This window comes from Felis catus, chromosome E3 (assembly GCF_018350175.1).
Source record: "Felis catus isolate Fca126 chromosome E3, F.catus_Fca126_mat1.0, whole genome shotgun sequence".
Classification (NCBI taxonomy): Eukaryota; Metazoa; Chordata; class Mammalia; order Carnivora; family Felidae; genus Felis; species Felis catus.
The window spans coordinates 18317340-18335888 of record NC_058383.1 but is presented as its reverse complement, the minus strand read 5'-3'; the positions used below and the strand labels follow the sequence as shown (position 1 = coordinate 18335888).

Below are 18549 nucleotides of genomic sequence, written 5' to 3'. Positions count from 1 at the left end.
AAAGATCTCAGGCTGGAGTTTGACAGGCAGATGGCAGGGTTCAGGTGGGAAATGGCAGGCTGGTGTGGAGCTGAACTGCAAGGCTCAGGGGCATTCAGAGCGAAGCCGGACGGCCCTTCCCGCCTGATGGACAGAATCGGAGATGGCAGGGGGTGGGGTGAGGGAGGGTGGATCCCCAAGGGAGATGCCATCCCTGAGAAGGGGACCCCGGCCCTCAGAGGCTAGGGTGGGCCACAAGGAGAGACGCCTGAACGGCCACAGAGAAGAGGCTCGGACCTGTTTCCTCCCTCAGACGGTGAGGCTCCCCAAGCCTGGCTCGGGGACCCCCAGATCCCAGGCCAGCGACCGCGGGCGGATCAGATCCCCTCCCCCTGCCCACCCCTGGGTCACTGCGGAACTCTAAGCCCCGCCCCTACGGGTCTGGGGATTGGGGGGGGGCTGATTACCTACTCCCTCCCCGACACGCTCTCCGTGGGGGAGGGGCGTGAAGCTACTGGGGGGGGGGGGAAGGGGGAGGAGGAGCGGGTGTCGCCATGGCAACCAGGCGGGTGGTCGGGCCCCGCAGACCCGGCCTGGAAACGAGGAGACCACAGGGCAGAGAGGGCCGCGGGCCCGGCGCGGGGGCGGGGGCGGAGGCCCGGGTCCCCGGGGAGTTGGGGAACACCGGGCAATTCTCGCTGCCGGTTCCCGGTGGCGCAGGGAGCCCGTGTGTTTCCGAGTGTGTGCATGCGAAGTTCTCCCGGGTGGGTTTGTGCATGTGTGCGAGCGTGCACACGTGGGCGCAGGCGTGTGCGCGGGAGTGCCCGTGTGTGTGTGTGTGTGTGTGTGTGTGTGTGTGTGCACTCGCGTGCTCCCCTAAGTGTGCCCGGCGGACGCCGGCGGGAGAGTCCCGCCCCCTCCCCAGCCTCCGGCCGCCCCTCCCCGCCCCCCGCCGCCTGCGCCGGCTGCTTCCTCGCCTCCACCTCGCTCACCCCCTCCTCCTCGCACTTTCTCCTGCTCTCCCTCCCTCCCTCTCGGCTCTCACCACCGGACTCCGCGCTCTTCTCGCTGGCCGCCCCGGGAATCGCCGGCTGCCACCGCCCAGCCTGTACCCGCCATCCCCCCAGTGCTTGGGCACCTGTTGGAGGCAGAGACACAGGTGCAGAGGGCTGGGCCGCCGGGGGGCGTGAGGGTGACAGCGAGCGTGTGTGTTAGCTTCTGTGCCGACGGGGTGTTTAGCTCCCCGGAGGCTGCAATTTCTGGCTCCTCTTTGGAGAGCCAGTCTCAGGAGGAGGCATCGGAGGCAGGGGTCCCGGGGTTGGGCTGCAGGGTTGGGGGGGGGTGGTACCAAGCAGGCAGGCAGGCAGGTCCTGGGGCTGAATGAAGGGGCAGTGGGCAATGAAAGCCTAGAGGGAAGGTGACACCCGGTCCAGAGGAGCGCCTGGTGCAGAGGGATGGACAGAGCTTAAGAGAGATAGAGGAGGGGGCCTGTGGGGCTACTTCCCAGCAGGCAGAGCCCAGGGGTGGGGTGGGGGGGGCAGACGGCCGACCAGGAGGAGGGGCAGGAGCTGGGAAGATGACATAGGGACAATCCAAAGGCATGTGGGCATGGTTGAGGTGGCGCCAGGACTTATGGGGTGGGGGGGAGGGCTGGCAGGCCAGCCCCTGAGGAGCAAAGCTTGGGGTCTGGAGGGTCCAGGCCTTCTGCCTACCCACCAGATGGCACAGGCCACCCTCTCCCTGGACACCTGGGAAGGGAGGCCGGTGAGGGCCCCACCAACTGGGGAGGTTGCCGCCTGGCCCTCAGCCAGCAGACAGCAGGTATGAGGAGTCGTCTTGGGCTCATGCTCTTGTGGACCTCCCTCCCGCAGCCAAGGGTGCTGCATGAGGGGCCGCAGGGGCGACCGCATGACCATCAACATCCAGGAGCACATGGCCATCAACGTGTGCCCCGGGCCCATCCGGCCCATCCGGCAGATCTCTGACTACTTCCCCCGCCGGGGACCAGGACCCGAAGGCGGGGGCAGGGATTTCAGGGAGGCCCCTGCTCGTCTGGCCCCCCTGGCCCTGGCCCCCCCTGCAGCCCTCCTTGGAGCCACCACGCCCGAGGAGGGAGCCGAGGTGGACAGCTACGACTCGGATGATACCAGTGAGTCTGGGGGCTTGAAGGGCCCTGGGGCTAACGGGGGGTGGGGGGGGGGACCGCCTCAGGGCTGTGGAAAGGGGCTGGGGCCCTGCTGGGCGCGTTGGGGGAGGCGGGCCCACCACGGCTGCAGTCAGTGTGGAGGCTACAGTTTCAGCAAGGCTCAATATTCAATATTTCTGCTGAGACACTCAACCACCCACACAGCCCCAGTCACGGCCCAGCCAGGGACCCAGATGCGCGCACACACTCGCAGGCTGACAGACACAGCCGGGCACACACCTTCATCGCCAGCACAACAGCCCGTCTGCCCACCGGTCTCACACACCTGTCTTCACACACTGACTCTTCCCTCTTCTGCAGCCGCCCTGGGCATGCTGGAGTTTGACCTTCTCTACGACCAGGCCTCCTGCACTCTGCACTGTAGTATCCTCAGGGCCAAGGTGGGTTCTCTCCGCCCCCCAAGCCCTGGCCCTGTTTGCCTCGCACCCTGGGAGGGGTGACTTTCCACCTTTCCTTCCCTGGGCTGGACCCCTTCTCCTTCCCCCTCCCCCTATCCCCCAGCACCCTTCTTCTTGACTCTCCACAACCACTCTGCAGAGGGAGGGAGGGAGGGAGAGAGGGAGGGCTGGGAGCCTACAGCCCTCTTCCCTCCGCTCCCCTGCAGGGCCTCAAGCCCATGGATTTCAATGGCCTGGCCGACCCCTACGTCAAGCTGCACCTGCTGCCTGGAGCCTGCAAGGTAACGTCCTCCTTCCTCCCCTAGCCTGACCCGGCCTGTGGGTCTGCCCCCAACCTTCCCCTATCTTCAGCCTCCACGGGTCAGGGGGACATGTCCTGAGAACGTTTGCCCCCACACCTCAGGCCAATAAGCTAAAAACTAAGACTCAGAGGAACACGCTGAATCCCGTGTGGAATGAAGATCTGACGTACAGTGGGATCACGGATGATGACATCACCCACAAGGTGCTCAGGTGAGCGCTCCATTCCATCTCAGCTGTCCTCTGGGACAGCTGTCATTGGCACCTTCTTTGGTTGATCTGCCTCCCATTAAGTGCCTCTCAGATGCTCAAGAACAATCACGGGCTCCCCATCCCCTTCGGCAGTAGGCCAGAGGTTTCCCTGGCATTCTTGTTCCCCAAATATCTCCTCCTACTGCTGCTCCAACAGAGGACTGCTGTCTTCGGAGTGGTCAGGTTCTATGCTCCTGACCTTTGCCTGTTGTGTCTCTTCCATGGAAAGTGCTCCCCACTTCCTCTCTCTTGGCCAGACTAAATCCCACTCAAAATTTAGGCTGTGCCTCTTCCTGGAAGCTTTCTCTGGTCACCGAGACCCCTCCTCAGAGCCCCTGACAAGTCAGACCGGTGTAGCAACCATGCTGTTGCCTGTGTCTCCCTAACATCCATCAGGACAGGAAACCTGCTCCATCACCCCAGGAGAGGGAGCTGTGGGGGTGTAGTCCCTGACCTGAGTGAAGGGCAGCAAAACCCAGGCTTGGGAGACCTTTATCGGCGCTCTTGGCAAATTGGGAAACCAGGGGAAGGTTTGTACTGGGGCAGGCGCACAGTCAGGGTTGTGTTTTGGAGATCGCCCTGATGTTGGCTGTGAGGCAGACTGGAGGGAAGGACAGACCTGACTCCAGGAAGGCTGGCCCATCTTTCAGATGGGAGAGAATTAGGCCCAATAACTGAGTGCTCACTAGTGCTCCCAGCCCTGGGCTATGCGTCTTTACATTTATTTCCCTTGATCCCAATAGTTCTGGGAGGTAGGTACTCATTATCTCCATTTAGAGGTGGGAATTGAGGTAGAGGGAGCTTAAGTGACTTGTCCAAGGTCACATAGGTGGCCAGCAAGTGGCAGAGCTGGGGTATAAATATCCCTACGTGACATAGCTCCTCAAGAGCATCAGGACAAAAGAAAGTGCAGGGAGCTGCAGAAGGGGACACATGGAACTAAAAGCAACCATTGCTTCATGGCTGGGCTCCCGTATCCCTCCCAGGTATCCTGCATGGTTCCCTGGCTCCATGCAGAAAAGGACAGGAGCGTCAGAGGAGGTGTGGGATCCTTGTCCCGCTGCGCAAGGCTGCTCAAGGCCCTTCTAGCCCTCACATACTGAATCTGTGACCCACATCCACCAGTGCATGCCCTGGGCACATTCAGTTGGATCCTGTCCCCAGGCTCTTGAGTGGAGTGAGTGGAGGGTAGTGGGCCTCAAGATCTGGGAGGGCTTCCTACACTGGCGGCGCAGGTCCTGATGGACCGGGGATGGCCTGGGCAGCTGGTAAGGGAGGGGTGGAGGAACAGGGCAAATCAAAGCACCCTTCTCAAGCTCCGGGCCTGCTGCTCACCACACGGCCCGTGAGACAGGCGAGGCGCAGAGTATTTAGGGTACAGCTAGCACTGGCTTCAGGTGCTCAGAGTTTGGTCGGAGGACCCTTCTCCCCACACTGGAGCAGGTTCAGGTACGCCAGGGGGCCCTGACCCTGCAGTTCCCTGCCAGGATCTCCGTCTGTGACGAGGACAAGCTGAGCCACAATGAATTCATTGGGGAGATCAGAGTACCCCTCCGCCGCCTCAAGCCTTCACAGAAGAAACATTTTAACATCTGCCTTGAGCGCCAGGTCCCGGTCTGTGTGGGGCTGTGGGGTGCTGGGTGGGGGGAGCGGGCCCTGGGGAGGCCGGTTTCCAGAACCTTCTCTCTGCCCCCTCAGCTGGCTTCACCCTCCTCCATGTCAGCAGCGCTGAGGGGCATCTCCTGTTACCTGAAGGAGGTGAGGCACCTCACAGGGACACCTGGGTGGGGGGTGGTGAGGATGCAGGCTGACCCCTGCGTCTGCCCCACAGCTGGAACAGGCAGAGCAGGGCCCCGGGCTGCTGGAAGAGCGTGGGCGCATCCTGCTGAGTCTCAGCTACAGCTCTCGGCGCCAGGGGCTGCTGGTGGGCATCGTGCGCTGCGCCCACTTGGCCGCCATGGACGTCAATGGCTACTCCGACCCCTACGTCAAGACGTGAGCCCACCCCTCCCTCCCCAGGGAGCCTGACCTCTGCCCCATCCTCCCCCGGGGCCTCACCTGCCCCTGACCTTCCCACTCCTCCACCACCCCCTCCTCGGCAGGTACCTGAGGCCTGACGTGGATAAAAAATCCAAGCATAAAACGTGTGTGAAGAAGAAGACTCTCAATCCAGAATTTAACGAGGTAAGTGGGGCAGGGCTCAGAAATCAAGGGGGGCTGGGGCTCGGGACAGGGGCCAGGGCCTCAGGGAAGATGTGGCCTGCTCTGTCCCAGGACTTCTTCTACGAGATGGAGCTCTCTGCTCTGGCCACCAAGACTCTGGAAGTCACAGTCTGGGACTATGACATCGGCAAATCCAACGACTTCATCGGTGAGGAGGGAAGCCTACCGGGTGGCGCTGATGGGGGTGGGGGGGCGCAGACCCGCAGTGAGATGGGCCCTGCTTTTGCCTGCCTCTCCCTGCTTCCCAGGTGGCGTGTCCCTGGGGCCTGGGGCTCGAGGAGAGGCCCGGAAGCACTGGCGTGACTGTCTGCAGCAGCCGGACGCAGCCCTGGAACGCTGGCACACCCTCACCAGCGAGCTGCCCCCTGCGGCCGGGGCTCTGCCCTCGGCCTGAGCGGGACCACACCTGCCCAGCACAGGGCCCCCCCCTCCCCCGGGGCCAGGTCCAGTACCCAACCTTCGCACGAGTGTGTTGCACGTTTACACGGGGTGGAAGCCCCGCCCCCCACTACCTGTCTTATTTTGTGAGAGTCTGCGTGACCGTGGGTCTGTCTTCTCGTGAGGGACCGTGGAGATCTATATTCACATATGCAAACTTCCTCCTGCCTGACTCGCTACTACGCAAATATGCAAACACCCATCCTGTGCACACCTGCAGGGGGCTGCGCTCCTCTCTCCTGCCTCTCCAGGCTGCCCCGTCCCCCTCGGCCCGCAGGGAGGAGGTCGGATTGGGGGGGGTTTGGAGGAGGAGAATGTTTCCAAAAAAGAGGACGAAAAACAAAAAAGAGCCACTCCTTTAATACAGAATCTTCGTTAAAAACCAACCAACCAACCAACCAACCAAACCAACCAACCAACCAACCAACCAACCTAGCCCTGTACAGCTGCCCTTTTAAGTGGGGGGCCACCGCAGGGTCTCTGCCTCTCGGAGAGGTGGCAGTGCTCCTGGCCACTCATTTAAATAACTGTCCCCTGGATGGGGCTGGGATGTGAGGGCAGGGCCTGTGCCCTCCCCAGTGGGGACCCACCTTCCAGGGGACGTTCGTGCATGTTTACGCCTTTTCTGATTGTGTCAGTGGCCGCAGCATGGCAACTGGGCGTCAATAAACGTCTCTGCGGAAGCTGGGGGCTCTTGTGTGCTGGCATCGGGCACGGGGCAAGGGCTTGGCCGGGGGTGGGGGTGGGGGGGTCACTCCGGGATGTCGATCACCAGGTCATCATCCCCGTCCAGGGCATCGTCCCCGCTGCCCGCGTCGCTGAACATCTGCCGAGGGACGGCGCTGAGGATCGTGGGGGGAGGCATCTTGGGGGGCGGCAGTGGGGCCAGGGCTGCCCCCACCCCAGCCCCAGAACCCCGGCCTGGGAAAGTCAGCGGCCCTCCCACAGGGCAGTCAGGGGGTCCCACGGCCATCTGCAGCAGGGGGAAGAAACACAGGGTGGGCTTGTCAGGGAGGCACTGGAATCCAGGGGGCTGGCAGTGCCTCCTAAGGCAGTTCTGGGGGATGGGGAAGGGGGCAAAGATTCATCCAAGGGGTAGTGGACACAGCCGGGCTGGCCAATGCTGGAATCAGGGGCCTGCCCCACCTCAGCCCCTTGAGCCTCGAACCAGCAAGTGCCTGGAGGTGAGGGGTGGTGATGGAGGCGGTGATGAGGGTGGTGGTGGTGAGGGGTCTTACAGAAACCAGGAGGGGAAGGCCTGGCCCTGCCCTCTCCAGGGAGGCACCTTGGCTGCCCCTGTGTCGGCACTCACAGCCGGTCAGAGTCAGCCTCCGGTACCTGCCTGCCCGCCCGCCTCTGGGCACCCCAGACCCCACTTTGCCAGCACTGGCCTCCTCTCCTCCCTCTTACTTCGGGACTCACTGGTTAGGTGGAGGGTGTCTGAGGTCTCTGCCCTCCCCCCCCCCCCGCCCCAGCGGGAGGTTTCTACCTCTTATATCTTGGATGGGCCCCTCCTTGGGATACCCGCAGCCGCTGGCCCAGGCCAGGCCCTCCTCTCACAGCTCACCTGGGCTACGGTCCCAGCCTCCTAACTGGACTCCCTGCCTTCAGCCTCTCCCAGAGCCAGCTCTTCCTCCACACTGCAGCCAGAGTGAGCTCTCTAAAACACAAACCTGAGCACGTCACTCCTCCACACAAGGGAAAGGCTCCTCGCTGCCCTTGGGACAGGTGGTAAGGCGTGCCTGAGAACAGGCCGGTCCCTCCACCTGGAGTGCCTTTTTCTATTTACCAAAAGTCCTGCTTTGTCCTCTGAGGCTGAGAAGTGGCCTCTGTCCTGCCCGACCCTCCAGCCTCACCGTCGCCGGATGTCCTCCCCACAGAGAGCTCGGGGGGGGGGGGGGGGAGGGGGTCTCACCCTTTGCCCGTGGGCACAAACTGAGCACCTGCTCTGTGCCAGGTGATTTCCATTAACGGTCTCTGACCACTCCGAACACCCTCGAAGGGAGGGGAGGTCAAGGGCCAGAAGAGGAATCTGAGACTTGCAAAGGGAGACTTTTAAGGCGCAGGGCTCCTGGGACCCCAGTGGGCAGTGTGTCCCATCTGGCCCCAGGTCGGGGTGGCAGGAAGCGCTTATATGTGTCTTTACGGTGGTCCCTGGGATTGCTTTCACACCTTCAGCCCTCAGGCTGCTGTCCTTGGGGTGGCGGTGGCTTTTACCTCCTGGTCGGTGCCTCCAGGTACAAGAGTCTGCTGGGACCAGTGATAGACAGGAGGCCCAGCTCCACGAGGAAGCCTCCCTCCTCTGGCTGCCACCACTGGATCCCCACCCTCGTCCCCACAGCCCACACCTGCTTGGCCTTACTCAATGGCTGCCTCTGTGTGACCGAGAGCACTCCTGTTTACCCACAGCTTACGAGGGACCACGCACTGGGCTATGTGTTGTCTCTTCTTTAACTCATTTTATCCTACACTAACCCCACTGAACAGAGAAGAAAGTCGAGGCTCAGAGGGGCAAATGACTTGCTCAATGTCACTAGGTGGGTGCCTGGAGGACCTGGGACTCAAACCCACTCTGTCTGACTGAGGCCCAGGCTCCTAACTAACCTGTTCCTGTCTTTGTGCCTGTCTCTTGTCTCCTCAGACGAAGTCACCAGAAAGTTCAGTGACCCCCACCCCTTAACAGGACATCCTGGCTCTGGATACCCAGGCCTTCTGCGGCCCCACCTCACCCTGTCTTTCCTTCCGATGTCCTTCTCTCTTCTCACTCCTGCGTCAGCCCAAACAATATTCTCACCATGTCTCTCGTCTTCCTTCCACTCCTGCTCAGCCTGCAAATTTCCAAATCTCACTTTCCCTGGGCCCAAATATGACCTCTTCTTGGAGGCCTTCCCCGACTTATCCCTTCCTCCACCACAGCAACAGATCCCAGCCCCTCTCTCAACCAACCTTCTCGTGCTGGTATGTTCAGAACTTAGCTCTTCAGGACCCAGCACTTTAGAAAGCCTCAAACCGCCATGCCACACCCCTACCCATCCGATCCAGGCTTCGCTGACCCCTGCTTTCTCCACCATCCTGCCCTACAGACGAGAAGCAAAATCCCTGCCAAGGAGATCGAAGGGCCAGCATTATCATGCATTATCTACCCATTTCTCAGGCTCAAGACCCAAGGTCACCGAAGGAGTAAGAGACACAGCTGAGATGTGAACTCCAAAACCCACACTCCTAATCGCCACAAAGCGACCTTTCAGTTTGCTCCTGGCTCCAGGGCCTTGTGTCTACAGTCTACCCACTTTGAAAGCTGTCCTGCCCAGTCTTAATTCCACTTGGATTCAGAGCTGGGAGGGCACTGTGTCCTCTGTGCCCCATCTCTCCTGGGGCTCAGTGCACAGGCCTCTTCTGTTCTCCATCCACGTTCTCACCCAATAATCGCGCCCGCCTCCACGCTGATGACTTCAAAACGTGCACCCACGAGCCCCAGGCTCACGTTCCTCTGTTGTCTGGCTGGCATTTCCAGCCAACATCTTGATGCATCCACAACCAAACTCGTTTTCCCTCCCAAAGCGGCTCCTCCCAGATCTCCTGGTCCCAGAGAAAGGCTAGCCCACTTCTTCCCTGGCTCGGGACCCACACCCTGGACTCGCCCTTGCCTTTGCTCTCTCCCACAGCCCGTGCTGGTCTTCCCATGGCTCAATCTTTGAAATCGATCCAGCAGCCACTTCTCAGCGGCTTTACCCGCTTCCCCACAGGAGCCTCCCCGGAGGTCTCCCCACATCCATCCTGACCCAGCCCCTCCCCAGTCCACTCTCCACACAGCAGTGAACCACACAAACTGGAGCAGATTCCCCTCTGCCCGACCTTCTACCATGGCTCCCTGCTTTATTCGCAGCACAAGTAAAATCTTTACGATACCCGGAAAGCTCTCCACAATCCTGCCCCTTGGTTAGTTCTCTGATCTACTCACTCCCCCACCTACCCCTCCTTTGCCTCCGACCACACCGACCTCCTTCCTGGTCCCTGAACAAGCCAAACACCCACCCTCCACGGGGCCTTCGCGCTGCCTGTTCTCCCTGGAACACTTTCCCAGAGAGCCGCATGGCTGGTTCTCCTTTCTTTTAAGCCTCTGACCGAATACCGTCCCAGACCAGACCCCCGTAAGTATCAGCGCCTATCTACCCTGGAGTTTCCCATGCTCTTCACCTGGCTCCATGTCTTAGCACTGGCACCGATTTATCGGGTCCATTTTCCCCCGCTCTTGCTAGAACAGGGATTTCTTGTCTCTTTTGTTTACTACTGCATCTGCAGCACCTAAGACAGTACCTGGTACATAGTTGGTGCTCCAGAAACCCTTGTTCATCACTCATTCATTTACAGACGCAAAACTGGAGATCTAGAGGGTCAGAGAGACCTGCTCACAGTCACGTGGTTTTTAACTGGTGCAGCCTTGACTTGACTGTCCACAACTTTGCCTGTCCCCTGGGACTGCCTGGCATCACAGAACAGCTATGAAAAACGAGACTGGCCTCCAGGAGTCTTCACTCTGAGTCCCACAAGGCTGGTCCTACCCCTCATTTTTCTCCTCACCAAGACTATGGGCCAGCACTTCTCTGACCTGGCCCTCGGCGTCTGGCCCTGGGTTGGGCCCCCAGCAGCCCTAAATCAATCCCTGGAAGTTTTTGGACAGGCCCCAGCCCCTGTCTTGAGCCTCCCTCAGCTGGCTGTCCTGCTGCCATCCTGGCCCCTCCCTAACATTCCCCAATCAGGGTACCTTGAGTTTCCGGGGCAGGCGGGGCCGTTTCTCCCGCTTGGGCCTCAGGGGGCTGGGCTCGGGCAGCTGCAGGGCCAGGTAGTCGGAAGGGAATGGGGGGTAGGGGGGGGAAGCCAGCTGCAGGCAGGAGTCAGGGGGATGGAGATGGGAAATGGAGTGGATGGGGTGGGGGGTGAAGGGAAGAAACGCAAACAGGAGGAAGAATGGAAAAACAAGAGATGGTGATGAGTGTGGCTCCTGAGAACAGAAGGGGAGGGGACAGCAGCAGGACTTTGTCCTGAGCTCTGCTCTCCTCAGTCACGTCTGTCCCCCATTCCTACGCCAGAGAGAAGCGGGCAGCCCCGACTCACACCCCTCCAAGGAACGCTTGCTGGTCACACCCAGACAGACGCCCCCAGGGCTGGGCCGGCCTCACCCCTCATGAGGCCCATCTGCCCAAACGATGCCCACCTTCTTCCCAGGCATCTCACTTATACTTCCCACCCTTGACCCCAACTCACCGAGCTCAGGTATGGGGAGGGGGCCCCCGAGGCCTGAAGGGGAAACCCTGTTGAAGGAGGCAGGGAGAGGCTGGAGGGGGAGGGGACACCCCCCAGTGGAGGGCTTCTCTTCCTGGAGAAAGGACAGGGGAGGGGGCTGGTCAGAAGCAGCTAGGAAGCCCAGGTACCCCCCCTACCCTCCACCCCCAGAGAAGAATGATGGCTTCTTCTCACCTCTTGGGGGCTGGCGTGTCCGACAACTTGGGTGTTCCCTCTGTCTCGCTGTTATCTGAAGATGCAGTGGCATCTGAGTCTGTGAGGGGGGAGGGCTGATCAGTGGGGCAGCGGGGGGAGGGGGGTTCCAGTCTACCTCAGAGAGGTGCAATCTCAACTCTATGGAAGGGGCCCAGGGAACCTGACTCCCCAGATGGCACATACATGCTATGCTGGGAGGCCCACGGCCTCTCCAGCTTCCTGAAACGTCCTTGACAATGGACTTCCTGCCTGGACTCCATCATAACACATCTGTCAAGCACTTAACTGTGTGCCAGGCTCTGAAAGAGTGTTCTGGGTCACTGTTACTCCCTGTCTTCATAACCAACCAAGGAGGAAGTTGAGGGCATCACATCCATTTTCCATAGGAGGCCACTGTGGCTCAGAGAGCAAAGTGTAGAGCTGGGACTTGAACCCACATCTCTGACTCCTTGACCACTTTAGACCACTGGCCTTTATTAGGTGGGGCCACCATCAAAATCACCTCTAAGCAATCTCACCTCTCCCTCCACCCACTGAGTACTTCAATTCCAGAATGATCTAAAGGTAAAGTCGATCACGGCCTTCCTGGTGACGTTCCCCACTGCCTGCAAGCACTCGGAGTGCTTCTTAATCTGGTCTCAACCTACCTTTCTGGTCTCCCAACCAAACTGTACTATCCATATCATGCCCACCTATGTTTTCAAAAAGAAATTCATCTCTCGGTTCTGTACTTCACCTCGAAGGCCCACGGTTCATTTCCAAATAACTGACAGGGGCACCTGTGTGGCTCAGTTGGTTAGGCAGACAACTTCAGCTTGGGTCATGATCTCACAGTCTGTGAGTTCGAGCCCCCACATTGGGCTCTGCGCTAACAGTGTGGAACCTGCTTGGGGTTCTCTCTCCGCCCCTCCCCACCTCTCACACGAAATAAACTTAAGAAACAAAAAAACCCGAGACCCGTGATCATATGCTGTTCCCAATTTCCCTGCTCAGAGAGATCCTTTAGGAAGCGGATTAAATGCTACCTCTCTGGGAAGAATCCTTCTGGAATCCTTCAGGCTCAGTTAATTGCGGGCTCTCCCACAACTCGCTACTCTCACTTGTCATGGTTTTCCTCACACTGTGCTAAGATGTGTCGTGTGTGGGTGTCTCCCTGACCAGACTGTGGGCTTTTCCCGGATAGGAGTGGTGGCTGACAGCTGTGGCTGTCACCCCTCAGATTCACTCCACTGTGACCGTGAACTTGCTGGTTTTCTCATAGCTCCTGTCCCGAAGTCCCCCCTCAAACAGCAAACTAACTGGAAGATCTCAGGAAAGGAGTAGATAGACAATGAGAAACAATAAAAAGCCAAACGTTTTGCCTTGACCTACACGAGCTGGCTCCTGCCTGTTTCTCTGATCTCACGCATCATCTGCCATCTTATCATACATAAACAAATGGGCGTCGTGTGTTCCAATAAAACGTTACTTACAAAAGCAAACAGCCTCGTTGACTGTTGCTTGCCCACCCCTGCTCCAGACCAGTGTTTAAAGGCACCATGGGGAAGAGGTGACCGTATTTCAAATGAGTTACATGGACCGGACCCTGGAACGGGACCACAAACGCCCACCTTTGTACTTTTTCAAACTGTGGGTCTCAATCCATTAGTGGGGTCATCAAGTCAATTGATTGGTTTGCAACCAGCATTAAGTTTAAAAGAAAGAAAGAAAGAAAGAAAGAAAGAAAGAAAGAAAGAAAGAAAGAAAGAAAGAAAAAAAGAAAGAAAGAAAAAAAGAAAGAAAGAAAGAAAGAAAGAAAAAAAAGTCTACACACCAACAGAACAAATTGTATACAATGATCTTAACGTTGTTTTTTCATTAAATTGTTTTATAAGTAAGTATGCACGGGGGGACCTGGTCTGATGTAATGAGTCCCACGCTCAAAACAAAGTCTGGAAACACTACATGCTTCAGCCCTGCTGCTCTCCAGACAGCCTGGTCCGTTCTTCCCTCTGCCTTTGTCATTTCTTCCACCTAAAAATCTCTCCCTTCTATCTTTCCAAGATTGATTTCTGCTTCTTATCTCGGTCTCAGCTCAAATATTACTTCCTGAAAAAGGCTTTTCTTGAGCACTGTTGACGCTCCCTGTCACCTGCTTTTACACGGTCTGCAAACTAAGAATGGCTTTTACATTTTCAAATGGTTGGGGGCAGGGATTAAAAAAAATGCTATTTATGACATGTGAAAATTACATGAAATTCAAATTTCAGTGTCCATAAATACAGTTTTATTGAAACACATCCAAGCTCATTTATTTACAGATCACCTCTGGCTACTTTTGCACCACCACAGCAGAACTGGGTAGCTGCAACAGCTCTGCAAAACGTGAACTATTTATTACCTGGTCCTTTACAGAAAAAGCTTATCAACCCCTGCTCTGCTCCAATCACTACCATACAACCCTGATTTTATTCCTTTCACATCTGAGACCCTAGCTGCTTCGCTTTCCTATCACCCTCAACCAGAATGCGAATTCCACTGTATCCCCTGTGCAAAGCAATAAATGCTTGAGTGAAGGATAACCGATAGATTTAAGAACCACCGGAGGTTTTTACCAGCCTCCGCAGCCTAAAAGGAGGGGCCCAGGAGGCTTGCTGAAGTGCCAGGAGCCATGTCCTCCAACAATTTTTCATGACCTTGCTCACCAGAAGAATCTTCATCCACGTTCTCGTACTGCAGAAGTCGGTCTAGGAGGAAACTAAGGGAAGAGGCGGGGAGAACAAGAGTGTTTGTTGCCATCTCAGTAACATTCTCCCGGAACCCTGTCCCGTCCAGCCGGCCCGTTGGATCCTTGCAACAGCCCCAAGGAAGGCGCCATGCATCTGTGGCCTAATTCCAAGGACAGGGTCCGAATGTAGATCCACAGGAGCCATATCACCCGCAGGCATTCCCCTTCCCCCCACTCCCCCACCCCCACCGTGTCCCACCTCTTATCCCGGGACACCTTCAGCAACTTCCTCTGCGCCTTCCTCAGTTCCTCCTGGAAGCACTCGTGTTCCTGTATCACAGGCAAGGTGGGGCGCTGAGCCAACGGCCACCCGTAAAGACGCCCGGGACCTGGGGACAGCTCACTCCACTCCCCTTTACACGTGGGTAAACTGAGGTCCTACAGACTCCAGGCCTCACCCCCCACAACCTCTCACGCCAGCACTCACGTAGATGAGGAACTTGAGCTTCCGCTTCAGGTTCCGGTACTTCTTCTTGTAGTCCACTTCGCCGTCCGCCGGCCCGTTCATGACCTGCCCCGGGAGCAGCGCCCCAGCAGTAGTCGGGCGTCCCGCTACCCGGAGCCTGCTCAGCCCGGCTTCTCACGCCTCCACTTCCGGAGACTCCGCAAGGCTGTGTCCGCTGGGACTACAACTCCCGGCGTACCCTGCGCCCAGGGATCTTAACCACAGGGGCTACCCTCTTAGGGAACGTTGCTTCCAGGGACTACGCTGAAGATGGCGTCGCAGCGACGCGATGAGGTCATAAAGATGGCGGACGACGGAGGCACGTTTACTGATTCCAGATGTGCTTAGCAATCAGAAGCCGCAAGACTTGCCTCCAGGGATTCTTAGTTTTCAGGCGAGGATATCCTTTTCCACCTGTCTTTCGAAATCACAGTCGCCTAGCTAGGGCCTGTGACCACGAGAGGAGGCAGTGTCGCAGGTTGATTACGTTACACCCAAAGGTTGCGGGCGCCCAGTCGGTTTCTAACGAGAACTTGAAAAAACGATTGGTCCTAAGAAAAGGAGCCGCGAGACCCTCCAACTACCCGAGGAAAACAAGTTTTGTCTGGCAAAGTTCTCGGTCCAAGCGACCCGCCACCGACCCCCAACCGTCCCTCCCCTCACCGCGTCACGACCCTCCCGAGTGCGCAAGCTCCTGTCAAACGCGGTGACGGAGGCCGAGAAGAAAAAAAGGCGGGAGCCACCAATCCCAGGTGGAGCAAAATGGCGCGGGAGAACGAGATGCAGGAGTTCATCCGTAGCTTCTTCCGAGGCCGCCCGGACCTCAGGTGCACTAGAGACTGGAATTGGGGTTGGAAAGGGCAGGGGCGGGACGGGGACTCCGTCTTGACACATGTCTCCGCAGCACGCTCACGCACTCCATAGTGCGGCGGAGGTTCTTGGCTCACGCGGGCCGCGACCACCTGGAACCCGACGAGAAGCAAGCACTAAAGCGGCTGGTGGAGAAGGAGCTGCTGAAAGTGCAGGTGTGGGCGCGAGCCTGGGCCGCGGGAGGCGGGGTTTGTTGCTGAGGAGGAGGGGCCTGGGATGGCGTAGGGAACACAACCTTCCTACACGTTTTGACCTCTTGCGCCCACGCAGGTGGATGAAGCAGGTGCCAGGGAAGAGAGGCCAGATCTTGCCAAGAAGGCTAAGAGGCCTCCCACCCCCAGCAGTGGCCCTGGGAGAAAAAGGTTCCGTTTCGATTCGGAGTCAGGTTAGTGACTTTTGTATAGTTGGTTCATTCAAAAAGTATCGTGCATGCATTATATCCCAAAGCATTAGATGAGGGTACGAGGCCAGTGAGTCAGGAACCAGAAATAGGGTGGACCGATTGATAGCTGTGTTTTCTGTTGCCCTTCCCTCCATCTGTCAGAGGTAACCAATCCCAAGTGGAGGGAGAAGGGACAGGAGGAACCCATCCCAACCTTCTTTTCTCTCCATATTCCAGAGCCCAGCTCTGCAGCCTCCAGTCCAGACTGTTTTGGCCTCTCAGCAAAGAATGGGATGGCAGCAGAAGTCAGTTCAGCAGAGGAGGAGAGTCCAAAGCGAGCCTCAAGGAAAGCAGTTGAGGAGAGCAGTGATGAGGAACAGCAGAGGGACCTGGCTGCAAAGACTGGATTAGAGAGGGAGGTGAAGGAGAGCAGTGGGGAGGAGGAAGAGGGCTCCGCCAGAACAAGTAAGGTCTCAAAGGAAGAGAGCAGTGAGGAAGATGAGGAAGGGGACGAGGAGGAGTCCAGAGGCAGGATTGGGAAGAAACCTGTGACAAAGAATAAGCAGGCACCGGGCAAAACCTCGGCCAGTAGGAAGCAGGCCAGGGAAGAGAGTGAGGACAGTGAGGAGGAACCTGCCCAGAGGACAAGAAAGAAGGCGGAGGGAAAGAAAGGTGCTGAAAGCCACCAGGAAAGTGCAAAGGACAGTGAGGAGGAAGACACCATAGCCAAGAAGAAAGAGAACAGAGAGAAAGAGGAAAAGGATTGGAAAGCTGGAGCCCGGGGCAGTGGAGGGAAAAAGTCAGCTTGGGAGGAGAGGAGCTGCGAGCAGAAAAGCAGGGCAGCCAGGCTACTAGGAGACTTGGGGGAAACAGAGGAAGAGGAGGAAAAAGCAGCAGCAGGCAGTGGGGATAACAGCGGGGGAGATGAAGAGCCCCTGGTGCAGAGAAAGAGCAAGGACGGGACCCCGCAGAAAGGTGGGAAAAGGCAGAGTGGAAGCAGCGAGGATGGGGAAGACAGTTGGAGAAAGGTGAAACCAACTGCTGAAGGTGCTGGAAAGACAGCCAAAGCGGGCGGTATCAGTGGTGAGGCGAGTGACTCAGAGAGGGAGGTGAGTGACAGTGAGGCAGAGGATAGCCCGAAGGGGGAGAGGGGGAACCGCTCTTCCAAGAAAAGCTCCAGGAAAGGCCGGGCACGAAGCTCCTCCTCCTCTTCCACAGATGGCAGTCCGCAGTCCAAAGGCAGGAAGGTGAGGGTGAAGATGGGCTGGGAGGCCACCTTTAGGGAAGACGGAGACCTCGTCTCAAACTCTGAAGGTTTGGCCTTCAGCTGCTGTTTTTCCTTGCCAGGCTGGCTCCGGTCGCCGTGGTGAGGACCACCCAGCCGTGATGAGGCTAAAGCGCTACATTCGGGCCTGTGGTGCCCATCGAAACTACAAGAAGCTTCTGGGCCCCTGCCGCTCACACAAGGAGCGCCTCAGTGTCCTCCGGGCAGAGCTGGAAGCCCTGGGCATGAAGGGTGAGGCCGGGTGTGCCCTGGAGGCTGTGGGAGAGGGCCTTGGCTGCTGGGGAAGAGAGGATCATGAGCCTCTTCTGCCCCAGGCAATCCTTCCTTAGAGAAGTGTCGGGCCCTGAAGGAGCAGCGGGAGGAGGCGGCTGAGGTAGCCTCCTTGGACATTACCAACATCATCAGTGGTTCAGGTGAGGGATTTCCTCCCACTCCCCAAGAGGTGGGGCTAGGGTTTTCTCAGACAACTGATCTCCTGCTTTCCCTGCCCCCCAATCTAGGTCGGCCACGGAGACGCACAGCCTGGAACCCTTCAGGAGAAGCAGATCCCCCAGGGGAGCTATACCGCCGGACTTTGGGCTCAGAGGATGAACAGCCCCGCCCCCCACCCCCAGATTGGTCACATATGCGTGGCATCATCAGCAGTGATGGGGAGAGTAACTGAGCTCCTCACCTTCCCCAGGAGGCTTTCCACTTGCAGAAAGCAGATATGCCGCCCGCCAACCCCCCGCTCCAATCTGTGCCTGCAGAGCAGAAGCCGCTTTCTTCAGAGGACTTTCTTCAAGGACACAAATTGTTGGGATCCTACTTCTCAGCTTCACGTTCTCAGTTTAAGGTGTTTACAGGGATTATTTTTTAAGACTCAATAAAGGAGTTGTTTGAATCGCTTGGTCAAAACTGGTCCCCACTCGGGGGGTGCCTGGCTTAGTTGGGAGGAGCAACTCTTGATCTCGGGGTCATTGAGTTCGAAGTGTAGAGATTACTTAAATAAGATTAAGTGACTAACTCTCGGTTTGGGCTCAGGTCATGATCTCATGATTCATGGGATTGAGCCCCATGTAGGGCTCTGTGCTGACAGAACAAAGCCTGCTTTAGATTCTTTCTCTCAAAATGAATAAATAAACTTAAAAACTAGTGAAACAAAAAACCGGTCCCCTCTCTTACCCCTATACCGTGGGCCAGGAAGGTGAGTAGCCATTGCCTCCCTACCCCACCCCATTCCCTTTCATTTCCCTCAGGTTCTCCAAAGGAAGTCCCAGCCTCCAGACCCTGCCATCCAATCTGCCACCAGGCTCTATCAGAGAAGAGGGTGGCTCCTACCCTTCTTCCTCCAGCCTGACCAGCAGGGCCCTCGTTATCATCACGCTTTTAGCTATCATAACCTAATGCCTAGTTGGGAGGAAGGTCTGAGTAACTGGCCTTAAGAAGAATGTGAGGAACATAATGATAGAACTTGGGGACAGCTGGTGTATACGTCTTCCTTTTCCCCCTGGAAACAGCCATTT

The 18549-nt window shown here is 57.8% G+C and overlaps 3 protein-coding genes across 14 annotated transcripts; 2 read left to right on the top strand and 1 right to left on the bottom strand.

Annotated features, from left to right (window-relative positions):
- The first annotated feature begins 931 nt into the window (after positions 1-931).
- DOC2A (double C2 domain alpha) lies at positions 932-6479 on the top strand. The gene is made up of 11 exons (XM_006942179.5): positions 932-1138; positions 1851-2128; positions 2486-2565; positions 2790-2864; positions 2987-3096; positions 4623-4749; positions 4834-4893; positions 4967-5130; positions 5238-5319; positions 5410-5506; positions 5607-6479. The coding sequence occupies exons 2-11, from the start codon at positions 1864-1866 to the stop codon at positions 5750-5752; spliced, it is 1206 nt and encodes a 401-aa protein (XP_006942241.2). The 5' UTR covers positions 932-1138; positions 1851-1863; the 3' UTR covers positions 5753-6479.
- INO80E (INO80 complex subunit E) lies at positions 6141-14626 on the bottom strand. Of its 12 annotated transcripts, XM_019820720.2 has the most exons (9): positions 14490-14626; positions 14262-14332; positions 13980-14032; positions 11275-11353; positions 11062-11197; positions 10562-10678; positions 8526-8624; positions 7364-7456; positions 6633-6769 (listed from the first exon to the last, which is right to left on the bottom strand). In XM_019820720.2, exons 1-8 carry the CDS (start codon positions 14568-14570, stop codon positions 7385-7387), a joined length of 708 nt encoding a protein of 235 aa, XP_019676279.1. In that variant the 5' UTR covers positions 14571-14626; the 3' UTR covers positions 6633-6769; positions 7364-7384. The 12 variants fall into 12 exon arrangements, with proteins under 12 accessions (XP_044903885.1, XP_044903887.1, XP_044903886.1 ...); XM_045047950.1 differs by lacking the exon at positions 7364-7456 and having other exon boundaries at positions 6141-6769; XM_045047952.1 differs by lacking the exon at positions 7364-7456 and having other exon boundaries at positions 6141-6769; positions 10562-10627.
- Positions 14627-15197: 571 nt separating this feature from the next.
- On the top strand, positions 15198-17927 carry HIRIP3 (HIRA interacting protein 3). The gene is made up of 7 exons (XM_006942178.3): positions 15198-15334; positions 15412-15532; positions 15648-15762; positions 15997-17006; positions 17107-17275; positions 17359-17457; positions 17545-17927. Exons 1-7 carry the CDS (start codon positions 15270-15272, stop codon positions 17706-17708), a joined length of 1743 nt encoding a protein of 580 aa, XP_006942240.2. The 5' UTR covers positions 15198-15269; the 3' UTR covers positions 17709-17927.
- Positions 17928-18549: the final 622 nt, after the last annotated feature.